Source organism: Hemiscyllium ocellatum, chromosome 46, assembly GCF_020745735.1.
Source record: "Hemiscyllium ocellatum isolate sHemOce1 chromosome 46, sHemOce1.pat.X.cur, whole genome shotgun sequence".
Lineage (NCBI taxonomy): Eukaryota > Metazoa > Chordata > Chondrichthyes > Orectolobiformes > Hemiscylliidae > Hemiscyllium > Hemiscyllium ocellatum.
In genome coordinates this window covers 1,169,515-1,190,878 of record NC_083446.1, presented here as the reverse complement: position 1 = coordinate 1,190,878, position 21,364 = coordinate 1,169,515, and the positions used below count along the sequence as shown (strand labels likewise).

The 21,364-nt window shown below is 45.6% G+C and overlaps 1 protein-coding gene across 5 annotated transcripts in view; it reads right to left on the bottom strand.

Moving 5' to 3' along the window:
- eml3 (EMAP like 3) overlaps nucleotides 1–21,364 on the bottom strand; it is a 69,288-nt gene that overhangs the window by 24,902 nt on the left and 23,022 nt on the right. For 2 of the 5 annotated variants that reach the window (XM_060855790.1, XM_060855789.1), the window contains exons 2-11: nucleotides 20,231–20,410; nucleotides 18,803–18,926; nucleotides 16,968–18,104; nucleotides 15,064–15,195; nucleotides 5,416–5,444; nucleotides 4,833–4,865; nucleotides 4,091–4,214; nucleotides 3,001–3,150; nucleotides 2,272–2,341; nucleotides 525–635 (exon numbers count right to left, since the gene is read on the bottom strand). In XM_060855790.1, coding sequence (XP_060711773.1) covers nucleotides 525–635; nucleotides 2,272–2,341; nucleotides 3,001–3,150; nucleotides 4,091–4,214; nucleotides 4,833–4,865; nucleotides 5,416–5,444; nucleotides 15,064–15,195; nucleotides 16,968–18,104; nucleotides 18,803–18,926; nucleotides 20,231–20,410 — 2,090 coding nt within the window. The remainder of the gene's footprint in view (nucleotides 1–524; nucleotides 636–2,271; nucleotides 2,342–3,000; nucleotides 3,151–4,090; nucleotides 4,215–4,832; nucleotides 4,866–5,415; nucleotides 5,445–15,063; nucleotides 15,196–16,967; nucleotides 18,105–18,802; nucleotides 18,927–20,230; nucleotides 20,411–21,364) is intronic. The other 3 variants (XM_060855791.1, XM_060855792.1, XM_060855793.1) reach the window with 3 other exon arrangements.

Below are 21,364 nucleotides of genomic sequence, written 5' to 3'. Positions count from 1 at the left end.
TGTCTACACCAGTTACAATGAGAAATCTTCAGAGAGAATCCTCTTCCTAACTTCCATACTATATATCGATTAGCAAAGATCACACATTGTTCCCAATCCAGCTGAGGAATGGATCTTAAAATGGACTAGGACAGTGTGGAAAAACAGAGTGTTGCCCCAAATGGCAAGTTTGAGTGGGGAACATTGCATTCCTCATCACTGGATCAAAAGAGACTGTATGTTTGAAAGTTTGTGGATTGGTACCAAACATCACAGGTAAGTTAAAGAGCAGCAAACACTTATGAGAGAGTTAGCAACTTCCACAGAGGAGAGGAGGAGAGAACAGAGAGAGAGAGAGAAAGAGAGAGGAGGGGAGGGAACATGAAGGAATAGAGTAAGAGGTGAGGGAATGGAAGAAGAGAGGGAATGTGAGAAATGGAGTTGGAGGGCAGGCACTATGAGGGAATGAAACAGTAGAAATGTAGTAGGAGGGGAGGGGATGAAGCAGGAGACAAGGGAATATGAGAATGCGGTGATGGACTTACGGCCTTGGAGAAAGCGAGTGTGGCAACCCCTCTCTCAAAGCTGCCTAGGCCAATGTGTTGCAGTGTTTGTAAAGTCACTGAATCCCAGATATGGACAAAAGGTAACAGGAGCTGCAAAAAGGAACACAACAACAACCACAGTCAGTCAATCTTAACATGACCAGGGAGAGCCACCTCACACTTCTTCCTCCCTCACCCACACGTTCCCCCCAGTCCTCTCACCCTACTCATTCATTACCCCCAGTCCCCTCATCGCACTCACTCTCTCACTCACATAAGGTTTTGGAGCAAAAATAGACCATTTAGCCCATCAAGTCTGCTCTGCTGTTCCACATTCCATGGCTGATCTGATAATATTCAACTTCACTTTTCTGCCTTTTCCCCATAACCCTTGATTCCCTTTCTGAATAAAAATCAGGCTCTTTCAACCTTGAACATATTTAATGGCCCAACCTTGATATCCCTCAGAGAAGAAATGCCTCCTCATCTCGGTCTTAAATGTGTGACACCTTATTCTGAGATTATGCTCTCTAGCCCTAGATACCCTCACAAGGGGAAACAATCTACCTTGTCAAGTCCCTTAAGAATCTTATATTTTTCAACAGAGTTACCTCTCATTCTTCTAAATGCCAATCTACTCAACCTCTCAATATAAGGAAGCCCCTCCATTCATGGTATCAGCCTAGACAGCCTTCTCTGGAGTGTCTCCAATACCAGTATATCTTTTCTTAGAAAACAGATCCAAAACTGTTTACAATATTCCAACTGTAGTCTGACTAGTGCCTTGTATAGTTTTCACAAAACCTCCCTCCTTTTGTACTCTATTCCCTTTAAAATGGAGGTCAACATTCCATTTGCATTTTCCGAGTACCCAACGAGCTTGGATACTAGCTTTTTGTGATTCAAGGGCAAGGACTCTCAAATCCTCTGTTCTGCAGCTTTCTACAGTCTTTCTCCACTTAAGTAATAGTCAGCTCCTCTATTCTTCTAGCCAAAGTACAGGATCTCTCATTTTCCCACATTATATTGCACCTGCCAAGTTTCTGTCCTCTCAGTTGGTTACTCCCTCTGAAAATCTTTGTCATCTTCACACTCTCCTCACATTATACATTCCCAATCCAGTCTGATCCCTGGTTGGACTCACAATAGACTGTTCAAGGAACCTGTCTGAATACACTCTATAAATTCTTCCCCATGATTACCTGTGCCAATTTGATTTTCCCAATCTACATAAAGATTAAAGTCACCCACAATTAAAGTACTGCTTACTTTACATGCCCATATCATCTCCTGATTTGTTCTCTGTCCTATAGAACAGGGGTGGGGGGTATACACTACTCCACAAGTGTTATCCTAGTTGCCACAGCATCTCTTACTCACTACCCCGCTTTCTTTTGCTCATTCTGTCTCTCTCCCCCTGTTCTTTATGCTTCTCTCCTCCTTGCTCTCCTAAGGCTCCATTCCCAGAGTAAGTGTCAAAGTGTGAACTGTAACATGCTCCAGCATCACTATGTATAAGTTAAGATGATTGAGATGTTGCAAGCTGTTTTAAAGAAGTAATTGTCCAGAGGCAGCAGTGGAGGGCAACGGCAGAGAATAAAATGTCCATTTTCAGTTTGGAGATGATGGTGAGAGATGCGAAAAATCATTCATACTGTCTACTCACAGTAACTGAACAACCTGCACTGACTGAAGTATAACCCACATTTCCCATGGCCTCAATGGCTATTGGGACTTCACTCAATACCTTGCCATCCTTATCGACTCCAGCTGCCTGTCCTGATGCGATCCGCACTTTATCCGGGTGGACAGCCAAACTAGTGAAAAACAGCACAGTCTGTTAATCCTGAATATAGTAAATCCTCGAGATCTGATCGATATTCTGCACACTACCCCTCGTCACTCCAAACTCCAACCTCTCCTCATAGCTCTCAGATCTCTCAATTCCATCCTCCTTCCCCTCAGCTCCGATCATACTTCAGATTGCAGAAACATCCTGAAGAATCCCAAGTCTCCTCCTGGATTGCGATAGCCCAAACTCCCTTCAGCTTCCCCTGTCCCCACTGCTACTCTCACCCTATTGAATTTCCCCTAATCCTTCTCTCAGAGTACAGCAACAGACCTATTCCCCCCATCCTCTCAGACACATCCAAAACTCTACCTAGTCCTGCAGAGACTACCTCCACATCCATTTGTTCACCCCCTCGACTCTCCAATTCCTCAACCCAATTCCCATCCTGAGCCACAGCCCTCCTTGACACAAGCCCCCTTCCCTCCCCCCCCCGCCCCGCCACACACACACACACACACACACACACACACACACACACACACACAATCATTTGCCATCTCCTGATCCGAGACTGTGCTACTGCACGGACTTCAAATTATACACCAGAACCATTGTGCATGATCACACACACCACTATCTGCCCTTTCACTCAGTCCACTCCCTCCAATAGCTCCCCATTCTCACCAGCGTACACAATCGGTGTGTTTGAGATAGTGACGTTGTGCCCTCTCCTCGATGTTGAACAAAACCACGACACAGGCAATGAAATAGACAATCTCACCCGAAGACAGCAAGTGCAGGTTGTAGCGAGAGTCCCGTCCTCTGTAACCATAGCTAGATCTGGTTAAGGACTGATGGATGGGTTGGAGAAAGCTAATAAATAAAACATAACCTGCGCACCTTATAAATCTTCCCAAGTGCTATCACATGGCCAGCACACTCCACCCTCTAGATATTAAAATCATCTAAATAGTGTCAGCTAACTTTCCTACTGACCTCCATCAAGATAGACTAACTATGCATAGACAACTGGATGTCTTACTAAACTTTGTCATGACAGATTAACAAAGTCTACACTGAGTGATGCCACTAACCTCTATCTGGACAGATCTGTTACCTCAGGTGTGGTTAGCTGCCCCAGTATCTTGGTCTAGACAGACTGACAGTGTCTAGGCTGTGTCAGCTGACTGCCCTACTCTCCTTGGTCTGGACAGAGTAAGAATGTTCTACTCTACTCAGTCTAGACAGACTGACAATCCCTAGAAAGTGTCAGCTGGCTGATCCACTCTCTTTGGTCTGGACAGAGTAATGATGCCCCATTCAAATCAGTCTAAACAGAGTGATGATGCCTAATCAGTGTTGTTGGCTGACCCACTCTCTTGGTCAAAACAGAGAGACAATCCCTAGACAATAATAGCTAGCAGACCTGCTCTCTCAATCTACACAGAGTGACAGTGTCAGCTGGCTGTCCCATTCTCCTTGGTCTAGACAGAGTGACGTTCCCTAGATGGTGTCAACTGGCTCTCCCATTCTCTCGGTCTGGACAGACTGACGATCCCTAGGCAGTAAATATGGGAGAGTTACTGAGTGGCTTAGATACAGTAGCAGTTCCCAACACTGATATGAAGCAGGAGTCTGGAAGCTAGGAACTTACCTTGAGCTTTTTGTTATACATGATTGAGGTCAATAGGTAAAAGTTAGAATGGGTAAGCAGAGAAAATGGGAAAAGGGAAAGGAGGCGACACCATTGACTCTTATCCAGATCAGAGGATACACCCAGTCCAGTTTCAGTTTCTCCACTGGCAGCTCAGCCTTTAGATCCTCCGTATTCTGGAGTTTGGATGGGACATACATGGTGATTGGACGCCCTCGGAGGAACATTTTTATGGATATTCCCTCTGGAACAGTGAAAAGGAGGAGCACAGATTATAAAGCAGAACGCAGGACTGTAGGAGAATGTCCATCTGGGCACCTACACACCTCCCTCCCTTATTTCAGTGGGCTCATGGTGCTCCGGACAGAAACCTGGTACAAGAGTTGAGAGACCATCGTGGCACAATGAATATTTGATATTAGTTTGGGATCAGTGAAAATGACCATGAACAATACGGTAAAACCCAGATAGTGAGGATTTGGAGGGTACAGCTTGGAGGTAGTGAGTGTTTTGAAGGTAGTTCTTGTGAGTGTCTCAGAAGTAATGAGGGTTTAGAGGACAGTTTACTGGGTAGTGAGTGTTTCAAAGAGTAGAGTGTGTTTTGAGGGTAGTTCTTGGAGATAGTGAGTTGTTTGAAGGTAATTCTTGGGGGTCGTGAGTTTTTAGGATAGTTTTTGGGGTAGTGAATCTTTCGAGAGTTGTTCTGGGAGGTGGTGAGGGTTTCAAGGGTAATTCTTGGGATTAGTGAGTATGTCAAGGTTTAGTGAGTGTTTTGAGGATTAATGTTTGGTTGTAATGAGGGTTACTGTTGTTTCTGTCACCTGTTTCAATATCTGGTCAATGAGGAAAGATGGAAGCTCACCCTGATTGTAGACTCCACGTCGGGAAACAGCACCTGAAACAGAAAAGCAGTTAGGCTTAAGAGTTTATTTCTCAGCTTCACAAAAAGTCAAAGGCAATTCAAAGTAAAAGGCAAGGCTAAAGCATTTGCAACAATTTTCGGCCAGACATGACATGAAGACAAGACTACCTCCCCGTCACCATCCAAACCCACTGCCCTCCCCATCACCATCCAAACCCTCACCTCCCCGTCACCATCCAAACCCACTGCCCTCCCCATCACCATCCAAACCCTCACCTCCCCGTCACCATCCAAACCCACTGCCCTCCCCATCACCATCCAAACCCTCACCTCCCCGTCACCATCCAAACCCTCACCTCCCTGTCACCATCCAAACCCAGTGCCCTCCCCATTACCATTCAAACTCATAGCCTCTCATCATTCCTGTCACCCTCCGCCTGAACCCTGTCACACGTCCAATGGATCCCATCACCTTCCTCCGTACTCTTTCACTTCACTGTCCCTCCCATCCCCTGACGGCCAGTATCAGATGCTGGTGCATTTGCAGGTTATATGCGTGTCCTGATACTTTCCAATTCATTACCTGGACTCTGTATCAGCTCCTTGGTTCGGCTACAGGAAAGAAGAGACACTCTTTTAGTGAATTAGCAAGCAAATCATTTAGGCAGGATAAATCATCCTGGGGAATGAGGAAATGGCAGAGAGCTTGAACAAATAACTTGTATCTGCACTCACAGTCAAAAACACAAAGGATGTGAGTGGAGGGTTTGAGTTATAAGGAGAGACTGGATAGACTGGGACCTTTTCACTGTAGTGCAGGCCATTGTGGGGTGACCTTATAGAGGTTTATAAAATAATGATGATTATAGAAAAGGTGGATGGCAAGTGTCTTTTCCCTATGGTGGGGGATTTCAAGACTAGGTGGCATATTTTTAGGGTGAGGGGAAAATGATTTTAAAAAGACATAAGGAGCATTTTGTTTTTTATGCACAGAGTGGTTCGTGTGTGGAATAAACTTCCAGAGGAAGTGGTGGATGCATGTACAGTACAACGTTTAAAGACATTTAGATAAATACACGGATAAATGCTTGGAGGGATATGGGCCAAGTGCAGGCAGGTGGGACTAGTTTAGCTTGGGATTATGGTCAGCACGGACTGGTTGGACTGAAGGGTCCATTTCTGTGCTGTATGGCTCTATGACATAGCAGGTGAAGGGGTAACCAAGGGACTAAGAGAGTCAGGAATTTTAAATCATTGACATTAGAAATATTAGATAAATGTAAGAGATTAAAAGCTGACAAGAGCTTAGAGTTAGAACAAACAGAGTTATTACCTTTGGTTTGTTGCCCATGCCATGTGGTAGTGAGGTGAGGAAAAGGGGGAAGAGAGAAGAGTTGAACATGTAGTGACAGGGATGATGCAGGAGGGAGCGTTTTGGAGTCCTCGATAATTGGGGCTCTTTCTGGAGTAGATGGGACTCTACAAACAGGATGGTCTTCACCTGAACCAGAGGGATACCAATATTCTGGGGGCTTGGGGCTGGAATTTGCTAATGCTCTTTGGGAGGGTTTAAACTAATTCAGCAGGGGGATGGGACCCTGAATTGTAGTTCCAGTATACAGGTGGTTGAGAGTAGTGAGGTCAGAAATAAGGTTTCAAGGTCACAAGGGGACCCTGGCAGGTAAGAAGTTGGTTTGAAGTGTGTCTACTTCAACACTGAGAGAATCTGGAATACGGTGGGTGAACTTGCAGCATGGGTTGGTACCTGGGGTTTCGATATTGTGGCCATTTCGGAGACATGGATAAAGCAGGGACAGGAATGGTTGTTGCAGGTTCTGGGATTTAGATGTTTCAGTAAGAACAGAGAAGATGCCAAAAGAGGAGGAGGTGTGGCATTGTTAATCAAGGACAGTATTCCAGTGGCAGAAAGGACGTTTGAGGACTTGTCTACTGAGGTAGTGTGTGCTGAGGTTAGAAACAGGAAAGGAGAGGTCACCCTGTTGGGAGTTTTCTATAGGCCTCCAAATAATTCCAGAGATGTAGAGGAAAGGATCGCAAAGATGATTCCCGATAGGAGCAAGAGTAACAGGGTAGTTGTTATGGGGGACTTTAACTTTCCAAATATTGACTGGGAATACTATAGTTCAAGTTCTTTCGATGGGTCAGTTTTTGTCAATTGTGTGCAGGAAGGTCTTCTGACACAGTATGTTGACAGGCCAACAAAGGGCGAGGCCACATTGAATTTGGTACTGGGTAATGAGTAAAAAATGAGGTCTGCAGATGCTGGAGATCACAGCTGCAAATGTGTTGCTGGTCAAAGCACAGCAGGTTAGGCAGCATCTCAGGAATAGATGAACCAGGCCAGGTGTTAGATTTGGAGGTATGTAAGCACTTTGGCGATAGTGACCACAATTCAGTTATGTTTACTTTAGCGATGAAAAGTGATAGACTGCAGGGCAAGAGTTATAGTTGAGGGAAGGGCAATTATGATGCGATTAGGCAAGATTTAGGATGCATAGAATAGGGAAGGAAACTGCAGGGGATGGGCACAATTGAAATGTGGAGTTTATTCAAGGAACAGCTACTTTGTGTCCTTGAGAAGTATGTACCTGTTAGGCAGGGAGAAAGTTGTTGAGCGAGGGAGCAGTGATTTACTAAAGAAGTTGAAGCTCTTGTCAAGAGGAAAAAGACGACTTATGTTAGGATGATATGTGAAGGCTCAGTTAGAGCACTTGAGAGTTATAAATTAGCCAGGAAAGACCTAAAGAGAGAGCTAAGAAGAGCCAGGAGGTAACATGAGAAGTTGTTGGCAGATAGAATCAAGGAACATCCTAAGGCTTTCTATAGGTTTATCAGGAATAAAAGAAAGACTAGAGAAAGATTTGGGCCAATCAAGGATAGTAGTGGGAAGTTGTGCATGGAGTCGAAGGAGATAGGGGAGGCGCTAAATGAATATTTTTCGTCAGTATTCACACTGGAAAAAGATGAATACTGAGATACAGGCTGCTAGAATAGATGGGATTGAGGTGCATAAAGAGGAAGTTTTAGCAATTCTGGAAAGTGTGAAAATAGGTAAGTCCCCTGGGCCAGATGAAATTTATCCTAGGATTCTCTGCGAAGCCGTGGAGGAGATTGATCTTTATGTTGTCATTGTCTACAGGAATAGCGCCAGAAGTCTGGAGGATAGCAAATTTTTTTTTTAGATTAGATTAGATTAGACTTACAGTGTGGAAACAGGCCCTTCAGCCCAACAAGTCCACACCGACCCGCCGAAGCGAAACCCACCCATACCCCTACATTTACCCCTTACCTAACACTACGGGCAATTTAGCATGGCCAATTCACCTGACCCGCACATCTTTGGACTGTGGGAGGAAACCGGAGCACCCGGAGGAAACCCACGCAGACACGGGGAGAACGTGCAAACTCCACACAGTCAGTCACCTGAGTCGGGAATTGAACCCGGGTCTCAGGTGCTGTGAGGCAGCAGTGCTAACCACTGTGCCACCGTGCCGCCCAAATGTTATCCCCTTATTCAAGAAGAGGTGTAGAGACAACACTGGTAATTATAGACCAGTGAGCCTTACTTCAGTTGTAGGTAAAGTGTTCGAAAAGGTTATAAGAGATAGGATTTATAATAATCTAGAAAGGAATAAGTTGATTAGGGATAGTCAACATAGTTTTGTGAAGAGTAGGTCATGCCTCACAAACCTTAGTGAGTTCTTTGAAAAGGTTCTTTGTGATATATATGAATTCTAGTAAGGTTTGATAATGTTCCCCACAGTAGGCTATTGCACAAAAACGGAGGCATGGGATTGAGGGTGATTTAGTGGTTTGGATCAGAAATTGGCTAGCTGAAAGAAAACAGGGTGGTGGTTGATGGGAAATGTTCATCCTGGAGTTACTAATGGTGTACTGCAAGTATCTGTTTTGGGGCCATTGCTGTTTGTTATTTTTATAAATGACCTAGATGAGGGCGTGGAAGGATTGGTTTGTAAATTTTTGAATGACATTAAGGTCAGTAGAGTTGTGGATAGTGCTGAAGGATGTTGTGGCTTACAGAGGGACATAGAAAAGCTACAGAGCTGGGCTGAGAGTTGGCAAATGGAGTTTTATGCAGAAAAGTGTGAGGTTATTTACTTTGGAAAGAGCAACAGGAATAAGGAGTACTGTGCTAATGGTAAGATTCTTATAAGTGTAGATGAGCAGAGAGATCTCTGGGTATATGTACATAGATCCCTCAAATTTGCCATCCAGGTTGATAGGGCTGTTCAGAAGGCATATGGTGTGTTACTTCTTATTGGGAGAGAGATTGGGTTTCGGAACCATGAGGTCAAGCTGCAGCTGGACAAAACTCTGGTACGGCCTCATTGGAGTATTGCGTACAGTTCTGGTCACCACATTATAGGAAGGATGTGGAAGCTTTGGAAAGAGTTCAGAGGAGAATTACTAGGATGTTACCTGGTATGGAGGGAAGGTCTTATGAGGAAAGGCTGAGGGATTTGAGGCTGTTTTGGTTAGAGAGAAGTTTGATGGGTGACTTAATTGAAACATAAAAGATAGTCAGAGGGTTAGATAGGGTGGACAGGGAGAGCCTTTCTCCTCGGATGGTGACGGCTAGCATGAGGGAACATAGCTTTAAATTGAGGGGTGATAGATATAGGACAGATGTTAGAGGTACTTTCTTTACTCAGAGAATAATAGGGATGTGTAATGGCCTGCCTGCACAGGTTTTGGATGTGCCGACTTTAAGGGCATTTAAATGGTCATTGGATAGGCATATGGATGAAAATGGAATAGTGTAAATTAGATGGGCTTCAGATTGGTTTCACAGGTCAGTACAACATTGAGGGCTGAAGGGCCTGTACTGCGCTGTAATGTTCTATATTCTAAGTCCCCATGCCATAATGGCCTACATCCTAATGTTTGAAAAGAGGCAGCTACAGGGAAATTATGCTTCTCATTTTCAAAATTTGTCAGATTCCTGAACAGTCCTAATGACTGGAATTTCTCAAATGTAACATGACTATTCAGAAAGGCAGAAAGAGAGAAAACAAGGACTGACAGAGCAGTTAACCTGAGAGCATAGAACATAGAACATTACAGCGCAGTACAGGCCTTCGGCCCTTGATGTTGTGCCGACCTGTCATACCAATCTGCAGCCCATCTAACCTACACTATTCCTTGTACGTCCATATGCTTGTCCAATGACGACTTAAATGTACTTAAAGTTGGTGAACCTACTACCGTTGCAGGCAAAGCATTCCATACCCTTTCTACTCTCTGAGTAAAGAAACTACCTCTGACATCTGTCCTATATCTATCACCCCTCACTTTGAAGCAATGCCCCCTCGTGTTCGCCGTCACCATTCTTGGAAAAAGGTTCTCCCTGTCCACCCTATCTAACCCTCTGATTATCTTATACGTCTCTATTAAGTCACCTCTCAACCTTCTTCTCGCTAACAAAAACAGCCTCAAGTCCCTCAGCCTTTCCTCATAAGACGTCCCTCCATACCAGGCAGCATCCTAGTAAATCTCCTCTGTAGCTTTTCCAAAGTTTCCACATCCTTCTTTATAATGCGGTGACCAGAACTGTACACAATACTCCAAGTGCAGCCGCACCAAAGTTTGTACAGCTCTAGCATAACCTCATGGTTTCAGAACTCGATCCCTCTATTAATAAAAGCTAAACCACTGTATGCCTTCTTAACAACCCTGTCAACCTGGGTGGCAACTTTCAAGGATCTGTCTACATGAACACCAAGATCTCTCTGCTCATCTACACTACCAAGAATCTTACCATTAGCCCAGTACTTTGCATTTCAGTTACTCCGACCAAAGTGAATCACATCACACTTGTCCGCTTTAAACTCCATTTGCTACCTCTCAGCCCAGCTCTGCAGCTTATCTATGTCTCTCTGTAACCTACAACATCCTTCGTCACTATCCACAACTCCACCATCCTTAGTCTCGTCTGCAAATTTACTAACCCACCCTTCTACGCCCTCATCCAGTTCGTTTATAAAAATGACAAACAGCAATGGACCCAACACCAAACCTTGTGGCACACCACTAGTAACTGGACTCCAGGATGAATATTTCCCATCAACCACCACCCTCTGTCTTCTTTCAGCAAGCCAATCACTGATCCAAACTGCTATATCTCCACAATCCCATTCCTCCGCATTTTGTACAATAGCCTACTGTGGGGAACCTTATCGAATGCCTTGCTGAAATCTGTACACACCACATCAACTGGTTTACTCTCATCTATCTGTTTGGTCACCTTCTCAAAGAACTCAATAAGGTTTGTGAGGCACAACCTATCCTTCACAAAACTGTGCTGACTATCCCTAATCAAATTCTTTTCTAGATGATTATAAATCCTCTCTCTTATAACCTTTTCCAACACTTTACCAACAATTGATCTATAATTACCAGGGTTGTCTCTACTCCCCTTCTTGAACAGGGGAACCACATTTGCTATCCTCCAGCCTCCTGGCATTATTCCTGTAGACAATGACGATTTAAAGATCAATGCTAAAGGCTCGGCAATCTCCTCCCTGGCTTCCCAGAGGATCCTAGGATAAATCCCATCCGGCCCACGGTACTTATCTGTTTTCACACTCTGCAGGATTTCTAATACCTCTTCCTCGTGAACCTCAATCCCACCTAGTCTAGTAGCCTGTATCTCAGTATTCTCCTCGACAACAATGTCGTTTTCTAGAGTGAATACTGTCGAAAAATATTCGTTTAGTGCTTCCCCTATCTCCTCTGACTCCACACACAACTTCCTAGTACTATCCTTGATATTCTCGTCATTCTTTTATTCCTTAAATACCTATAGAAAGCCTTAGGGTTTACCCTGATCCTATCCGCCAACAACTTCGCATGTCTCGTCCTAGCTCTTCTGAGCTCTCTCTTTAGGTCTTTCCTGGCTACCTTGTAACCCTCAAGCACCCTGAACCTTCATATCTCATCCTAACATAAGCCTTCTTCTTCCTCTTTACCAGAGATTCCACTTCTTTCGTAAACCACGGCTCCCACGCTCTACAGCTTCCTCCCTGCCTGACAGGAACACACTTATCTAGGACACTCAGGAGCTTTTCCTTGAATAAGCTCACATTTCTAATGTGCCCATCCCCTGCAGTTTCCTTCCCCATCCTATGCTTCCTAAATCTTGCCTAATTGCATCGTAATTGCCTTTCCCCCAGCTGTAACTCTTGCCCAGTGGTATATACCTATCCCTTTCTATCACTAAAGTAAACATAACAGAATTGTGATCGCTATCACCAAAGTGCTCACCTACTTCCAAGTCTAACACCTGGCTGGGCTCATTACCCAGTACCAAATCTAATGTGGCTTCGCCCCTTGTTGGCCTGTCTACATACTGTGTTAGGCAGCCCTCCTGCACACACTGGACAAAAACTGACCCATCTATAGTACTCGTACTATGGTGTTCCCAGTCAATATTTGGAAAGTTGAAGTCCCCCATGACAACTACATGTTATCAGGAACCTACTCTGGGCATTTGAAAGGTTGTTGCTAAAAATAAAAGTTCATGGTGCAGGGGTAATCATAATGGCATAAATAAAAGACTAGTTAGCTAATAGAAAATGTAGCAGTTATAAACGGGGAATGCAATAGCCTTGTGGTATTATAACTGGACTGTTCATCCAGAAACCCAGGGAATGTTGTGGTGATCCAGGTTCAAATCCCACCATGGCAGATGATTAAATTTGACTTTAATAAAGAAAATATCTGAATTAAGAGTCTAATGATGACCATGATTCCATTGCTGATGGTCGGGGAAAAACCTATTTCAGTCACTAATGTCCCTTAAGGGAAGGAAATTGCCATCCTTACCTGGTCTGGCCTACATGTGACTCCAGACCCACAACAATGTGGTTGACACTGAACTGCCCTATGGGCAAATAGGGTTGGGCAATAAATGTTGGCCTAGCCAGCGATACCCTCATTGTGTGAATGAAGTTTTTTAACTTTCTGGTTGGCAAGACGTCCATCATGGAGATCAGTGATGGGACCTCAACTAGTTAAAATTCATACAAATGATTTGGATGAAGGGTTGGAAGGTTTGATTGCTAAGTTTGCTGTTTGCACAACGATGAAGTGGACAAAGATAACTTTGTGCAATCAGCAAACTTAGCAATCATACCTTTGTCCAACCCCAGCACTTCCACATCATGTACACAAAGGTAGGTAGTAAAGTACGTTGTGAAGATGACATAAAGATATACAAAGGAATATTGATTGGTTACGTGACTAGGCAATGATCTAGCAAATGGAGTATATAGTGTGAAACAATGTGAAATTGTCCATTTTGACAGGAAGAATAAAAATCAATATATTAACTACATAGTGAGATATTGCAGAACTCTGAGATGCAGAGAGATCTGGGTTTCCCACTGTATGAATCATAAAAGATTGGTCTGCAGGTACAGCAAGTAATCAGTAAAACTACTTAAATGTTATCTTTTATTGTGAGGGGAATTGAATACAAAGCCAAGGAGGTTATGCTTCTCTTACTAAGGGTGAGACCACACCTGGAGTATTGTGTATAGCACTGAACTCCTTATTTAAGAAAGTTGTACAGAGGAACCTCAATTATCTGGCATTCGATTAGCCGAATTCCGGATTATCTGAACAAGATCACAAGGTCCAGATGCTTGGCTAACTATGTTATCCAGCATTCGATTAATCAAACGCAAAACGCCCCGCCTGTGTCCTCCAAATAATCGAGGTTTCCGTATAAATGTGTTGAAGGCAGTTCAGAGAAGTTTTACCAAACTAATAACAGGAAAGTGACATAGTTAGAGGTTGCAGAGATAGGGCTTGAGAATGGGGCTAGCTGGGTAACTCTTTCGGGAGCCAGTGCAGACATAATGGGTCAATTGGCATCCTTTTGTACTGTAAAATCCCATGATCCTAAAAGATTAACACATAAGCTTGCAGAGTCGGGCTATTAGATTAGTTTACATTCTGTAGATTCTGTACAGTGTGGAAACAGGCCCTTCAGCCCAACAAGTCCACACCGCCCCTCTGAAGAAAAACCCACCCAAACCCATTCCCCTACCCTATATTTACCCCTGAGTAATGCACCTAACACTGTGGGCAATTTAGCATGACCAATTCACCTGACCTGCACATCAGACACAGGGAGAATTTGCAAACTCCACACAGAGAGGCAGGAATCGAACCCAGGACCCTGGTGCTGTGAGGCAGCAGTGCTAACCACTGAGCCACTGTGCCGCCCCAGATATTGTATTAGTGTGGATGGAGAATTCGTTAGTGCACAGAAAATGCAGATAAACAGAGTTTTTTCCAAGTGCATTAAATCTGATTCCCTGAGTCACAACTGACAATGCATACTAGCAATGGTTGGTAGTTAGTAAGACAGGGGCTATAGCAGGAAACCAGCTAAGGTTGTGGCTCTAGATCATGATCCAACCCCCCCAGGTAGGCCTCACGTTGACATGAATATTGTATCTGGGGCAGGATTGTGTTCGTCTGATGGCCCCAGGGTCAAATATCTTTCCACTGTATTGGCTGACATGATTATAAACCAAAAAACATCCAGTACTGTGGGAATCCAGCTCAGGGCACTTGCCGTCTAAGATTAGAAATCAGATTAAAACTTGAATAATTCAGGAACATACTTGTTGAAAAGGTCCATTCTGAATGGGGTATTTATTCTGCAAAGTTAATTCACTTTCCCAAAGAAATCCCCACAGCTTGACAGTCTTCACTTCAGGCCATGTCCACATTCACTCCCAAAACAGCTGTGAGGAAATAATGGTGGCTTTCTTCCCCAAGCCAATCACCATTTATCACTTTTTAAAAAACCCTTTCATTTCTTTCAGGGGCGGTTGTGGTTAGAATCTAACCCCTTCCAAACAGGATCATCATCCAGGCTCACAACTCCCTTCAGAGGGAGGCCAGAGTGGAGGCAGGCAGGCTGGATGGGAGGCAGGGAAGATGGTGTGGAGCCAGAGTGGAGACTGGGCAGAAGGAGGTAATTTGTTTGTGAAAGAGACAGGTGGTAGGCAGGTCAGAGGGGAAGGGAGAGAAAGAGGGAGGAGAGAATGAGACAGATTGGGTGTGAGAATGAGTTATAGAAAGAGAGAGAGAGATACACAGAGGGGGCAGCCGTGGGAGTTTAGAGACCAGGGAGAGTGAGTGAGAGAAAAGGGAAACTATCTAATACACTAACCTGTCCACATTCCTGGATTTAGTCATCAGATTCAGAGAGGAAGCGGATTTTCTTACGAGTTTGGGTTTTCCATTCTCTGTGGCCCTGTCTCGCATCGCTCCGAGTTTATCTGAAGTGCTGCAGCGTCTTAAACTAAAGAAAAAGTTTTTTTAAAAATTGTAGTTAAAATCAGAGGCAAGGTGAGGGAGATGTTAATCAGGAAGGGAGCAATGCATTCAAAGCTACATACCCAGAATCAAGTTACAAGGGTTAGGATATAGAGAAACTAGCTCAACACAACATGAGTGATGCCCCCATCTCATGGCATGTGAAGCTGCAGCTTTCCCAGAATGTTAGTGAATTATATTGGGTTTGTAGAGAATGGAGGTTTCAGCAGTCTCCTTGCGAGATCTTTCAGATGTAAGTTATTCTCAGCAGCCCTGGCCCAAATGAAGCCAGGCTCCTGCCCTGCTGTCTGCTCAGACACAGCAGGGAGCTGCCCTCTGTGTAAAGTGGCAATAATATCTTCACGCTATCCGAGTCTCTCCTGAAGTAAGCAGCGGAAAACCAGACCCTGTTAGTTCAGGCTAAGGTAACTCCATTTTCCCCAAACACAGACAGGATTTGATTAGGTTTTCATTGAGAAGGAGTGATTGGAATTTGACATGCATTAGTCACACACCTCAATCAGCTGCTATTTTAATGGGGTTAGAAGAAAGTTAGTAAGAAACAATATTCATAGCTGCGGGAATCGTCCCAACATTCCAAATTAGCCAACTGTTTTGTCCGGGCCAGGGTTCTGTGTACTCTGTTCCGAGTATATTCACTCCTCTTTCCGATTCTCCAGTTTAGTCCCAACCCGAGCAAGGGTACATCAGTGTTGCAGATCAGAGATCTTTCTCCCTTCTGTCTATCAGCACCAATCAGTCCAAGAATGTGGTGTCAGTAATTTCTCAATGTCCGTATCTCCTGTCCCCAACTCGACTGGTAATGGTGAAACATCCCCATTTTCCTAGCTGCCCTAAGCTCCAGCCCTCTAAAATAAATTTAAATTAATCTCATGGAGACAATTGTTGTAAAAACCCAGTTGGGTCACAAATGCCCTTTCAGGAGAGAAAAACTACAGTCCTTATCTGGTCTGGCCTACCTGTGACTCCAGACCCACACTAATGTGGTTGACATGTAACTGCCTTCTTTGCAGAGGCATGGGCAATAAATGCTGAGTCTGGCCAGTGAAGCTGCCCAGATCCCTTGAATAAATGAATAAAAATAATTAAAAGGTACACCTCAAACCCTTGCTAAACACATGGGCATGAAGTGGAGTGAAGTGGTGGAATATACCTTCTGCTTTGTATATTTATGTATCTTGTCCATCTCAACAAAAAAAAACCCCTCCCCATAGACAATGAGTTTCCTTGCTCAGGAGTGGCTGGGTCAGCTATTCTGTGCTCTAAAAAATGGAGCTAGCAACCAGATTGGGATTTTGTCTCCAAGTTTCATCTGGGCCAGATCATGAAAGATGAAATGTTAACCCCAGCACTGAGATGCTTTGATTAACAATTGATCACACTTGATTACAGTCTACATACAAAAACCTACTGCACCAGATCTGCAATCAATCCAGGAGACACTGCGACTAGATTATCTCAGGTCCTTCTTAGCTCCCTCAATGTCAGATTGCAAATGGTTGTTAATCAGCTGTGCAGAGTTTAAGGCAAAAGATTCAGTCATTTTGACAGATGAAAGGAAAACTTTCAGGCAAAGATAAATGCTAGGAGATTTGAAACTGCTGAGTGACAGTGACCTGGGATTTTTTTGGTGCGGGGGTGGGGGAGGTGTTGGGATTTGGCGGGAGTCCTCCAATCACCCAGCAGTACCAGAGAGCTGACCCACAAAGACAACAATAGAGCTAATATCCAACGCACAGAACTTTCTTGTTGAGGGCAGAGTTGGTCACGACAGGCGATGATGATGGGACGCAATTCCTGACACTCTGTTGGCTGGCTTGGCTCACACTGTGAGGGCCCTGAGGTTGAGAAGTCAGCTCATCCGGACATTCCTGGAGGCACGGCAGGAGTTTGGTCACTGGCTCATTCTGTGTTTGAGATGAAGTTTGAGAAGCATCAAGGCTGGCTGCTGAGGGAGTTCCTTCAGCTGCTTGAACAACCTCAGCAGAATCAGGACTGGCTGCTAGAGGTGTTGAGTGTTCCTGTTGTAGATAGTGAGACACATCTGCATTGATGGCTGTTACATGGACTTCATTGCTTGGCTGGCTCAGGGATCCATTGAGAGGAGCTGCCTCTGGCCTGATCTGAGATTGAGGAATAGTCTCTGCTATAGGTTGGCTCCCATACATATCCAGAGAAGCCACAGGACAGAGAACCTGCTCATCTGGGCTCTGTCTTGAAGGTTTATCCTGATGGTCTGGACTTCTGTCAGACTGAGTTTCAGTTGGACACTGAGAATATTGCTGAATGATATTCTGGGAGGCGGGCACATGAGATGGCAGTAGGGGGTTAGGATGGGCATTCCCAAGAGCTGTTTCCAGGGCAGCGTTGGTCTCCGTTCCTGGAAACGTATGTTGTCCTTGTGTACACGAATATGTTTCGGCACTTTGGAGCCTTGACTCGTCCTTCAGGTGGCATGTGGACAGCTTGGCAGGCCATTGGGCATTTGGCTCAAACGGAGGTTGACCTCCAGGCTCACCTGAGTGGTTTGGGAAGGTGCCACCTTCACAAAGCTGGCAGCTGGGTTCATCATTGTTTGGAAGTTGAGTTGCCTGGGCAGGAGGCCCGGCTCCTGGGCTCTTTGTATTCTCCTGGCAGCACAGCAGTTGCTTGTAGTCTCCAGCAGCCTGTTGGACTGATGTAAGCGGTTGGATCAGGTGGGGATGAGGTCGACAGTGGGACAGGCACGGAGGGGCTAGTGAATGCCTGACTGTGGATTCTGAGTCCTGGGGCCATGAACGCACTGTCAGTGCAGCCTGACCCCTGGGCTGTTGTACATGCGCTTGGTGTAATGCCTCAATCCCCTTGACTTTCCTCTCCTTAGTGTGTGTACAACTGCAGATGGTACATGATAAAGAAAGAAATTAAACACACAAATCAGTCACAATTCACAGCTGTCCCCACAACGGCCCCCTGCCCACTACCACCTCTGTCAGTGAAACCTCTCTTTATCTGTAGGCCAGTGGGCACATTTCATTGACCAAGACTAATAACACAATGCAACACCATCTGCAGGGATTAATGATCGATAAAGGCATTGACCCCTCTCCTCAATAGCCCAGGGTCCATATCTATTAAATTCATTTACTGTGGGGGAACTAGCAAGGGATGGTATTTCCATGTATCTGTGTCCTCACCCTTCTCAATGATGGTCCTAGTCATGGACGATGTTTTCAGAGGAGCCTTGGTGAGTTGCTGCAGTGCATCCTGCAGATGGCACATACTGCTGCTACTGAGCATCAGTGGTGGAGTGGGTGGATGTTTGTGAATGTGGTGCCCATCAAGTGGGCTGCTTTGTCCTGGATGGAGTCAAGCTTCTTGAGTTGGATCTGCACTTATCCAGGCAAGTGTGGAGTATTCCATCACATTCCTGACTTGTGCCTTGTCAGTGATTGACAGACTTTGGGGAGTCAGGAGGTGAGATGGAGAAAAGTTGATTGAGTGACTGGGACTGTGTGGATTGGACTAATTGGCAATCAGCCCTTGCTGAATCAAAGATACAGGTTACAGAGAGATGAGAAGACAATTTATACCTTGTACTGGTATCTCCACTATGACGCAGTAAATCATAGGCTGAACTCAAAGACTGGGTCCTTGTCGCAGTGGACCGCCCCGTTGGACCCAGAGTAGGGAAGGCATTTAGTAAACTGTGATTTCCTAAAGAGACAGATAAAGAGAGAGCAAGAGAGAGAGAGAGACAGGTAGATGGAGAGACAAACAGAGAGAGAGAGAGAGAGAGAGAGAGATAATTACACAATTCTCTCACACATTTGTCTCAAGATAAGCAATCACCCTGAACTTCCCTCTTTCTTTTCCCAGTTCTGAAACTACATTCAAATCTCCAAATGAAGTATTATATAAACAATCCAACCCCATTGCAAAACAGCTCACACCTCCCTATGTTGAGTTACTGTCCAAAGTGACCTCACCCCATTCCCAGCTCTTCCACTGAAAAAAACAGCCCCTCTCACTGCAACCCCTCCTCCTCCCTCCACCACTCTCTTCTCCTCCTGCTCCCCTTCCTGCAGTTCTTCCCGTTCCACACTCCTACTCCTCCTCCGTTCCCCCTCAGTCCCATTCTTCTCTTCTTCCATCTCCTGCAGCTCTCCCTCTTGTACCCTTTCCTCCTCCCACTCCAGCTATCCCCCACTCCACCTCTCTTCTCCTTACACTGAGCCCTCCTCTGTCTCCCCTTCCTCCACCCACGCACCCTCCTCTTCTTCCTCTCCCACCCTCTCCCCTTCCTCCTCCCAGAGGATGGGAGAGCACCAGTGGGACCAGCACACAGGCAGTGAGCAGGTGTGTGTGTGTGGGAAGCAGACTGGAAACAAGGGGGACTGGTGAGAGGGGAAGAACTTGGGGGTGACAGCAAGGGGAGAGCGCGGGTTGTGCTACTGAGGGAGGCCAGCACACAGTGAGTGGTGGACATGTGCCAGAGAGTGAACTGGAGGAGAAACTGGGGAACAGGCAGGAAGATACACACCAGAGAGTGCCCGAGGGAGCAAACAGTGGGAGCAGGCTAGGAAGCAAGTGGCTAAGGAGCAACAGAAGGAACATGTGCTGGGGAGCAAGTGTAGGGAGTGAGTGCAGGGAGCAGGGCTTGGGCCTGAGTGTGGGGAGCAAGGGAAGGGATTGAGCCTGGGACTGAGTGCAGAGAATGAGCGTGAGGAGTGAACCCAGGGAGTGAGCCTGTGGGTGAGTGGGGGGACTGAGTGCAGGGAATGAGCCTGAGAGTGAGCCCAAGGGTGAATGTGAGAAGTTAGTGCAGGAAGTGAGCACAGGAAATGGGCCTGGGACTGAGTGCAGGGAGTGAGCGCAGGAAGTGAGCTTGGGGGTGACTGCGGGAAGTAAGTCTGGGGCTGAGTGCATGGACTGAGGCCAGGAATGAGCACAGGGAGTGAGCCTGGGAATGAGCAGGGTCATGGAATATACTGCAAGCAGATTGGGAATTGGGAACATACCGGGTTGGTTGACTTCCAGCAGTGAGAAGTGCTGGTCGTAGAAGCAGATGCGACGGAGGGCATCAGCGAGTGCGGATTTAAGCAGTGTAATCTCATCGTCTTGCTGCTGGACTCTCTGTTCAAGCACTGAAAGCCGGTGGTCCTGGTGATCCCACTCACTCACTCCAGACACATTGTCCTCTGTCAGGGAGAGAATCAGAGACTAACCATCACACTATCTCACCCAGCCCGATATCCCTCTGCAGCCAATAAAACATATTATTTGCCTGGTTAATGTGGTAATGTAGGGGAAACAACAGCTGACTTACAAAGCACGCTCCCACACACAGCAATCTGAGAATGACCCAGATCATCTGTTTATCGTGATGTTGGTTGAGGGATTAATATTGGCTCCAGATCCCCTGTGGGATCTTTCACACCACCTCCCCGCCCCCTGAGAGGGCAGACACATGCTCCATTTTAAGCTCTCAATCAAAACACAGCCCAAGGTGGCAAAACCTTCAACCAGAGCTAGCCCTTTCTAGAATGACACCAGGAAGCATTTCTTCTCTCTCTCCCTCTCACACACACACACACACACAAAATACTCTTAAACCTGGAAGTCAATTGGAAATCTTAAAACTAAGACTGATCAATGGTCATTGGTTCAGGGGACCAAGGCTGGTAGATGGAGTTAAGGTACAGATCAACCATGATCTGAGTGAATGATGGGGCTTGGGAAGCTGAATAGCCTTCTCCTGGGGAACAGGCTTGAGAAGGAGCTGAATGGCTTTGTCCCATTCCTGCGGGAAAGGCTCAGAGAGGGGCCGAATGGCCTAATTCTTGTTCCTGTGTAACAGACCTGAGGGGCTGAATGTCCTCCTTCTGTGGAACAGTCTCAAGGCAAAGAAGGTTGTTATGGAGAGCTTAGTATGAAGAAAGGGGACAGTGAATGCATTTCCTGGAATCAGTAACATTTCAGAGTGACATTCCCACACCCACACACAGGATGCACAAGTCCAGGCAGCTCTCAAAAAGCTCGTCACTCAGTCATGGAGAGACGATTGCTCTGACAAAGCCTGATATCCAAGCTCCCTCCTTCACCCTGTACCTGTGGCATTCACAGTCACTTTCAGGGCACCTCTGCAGTGAAGA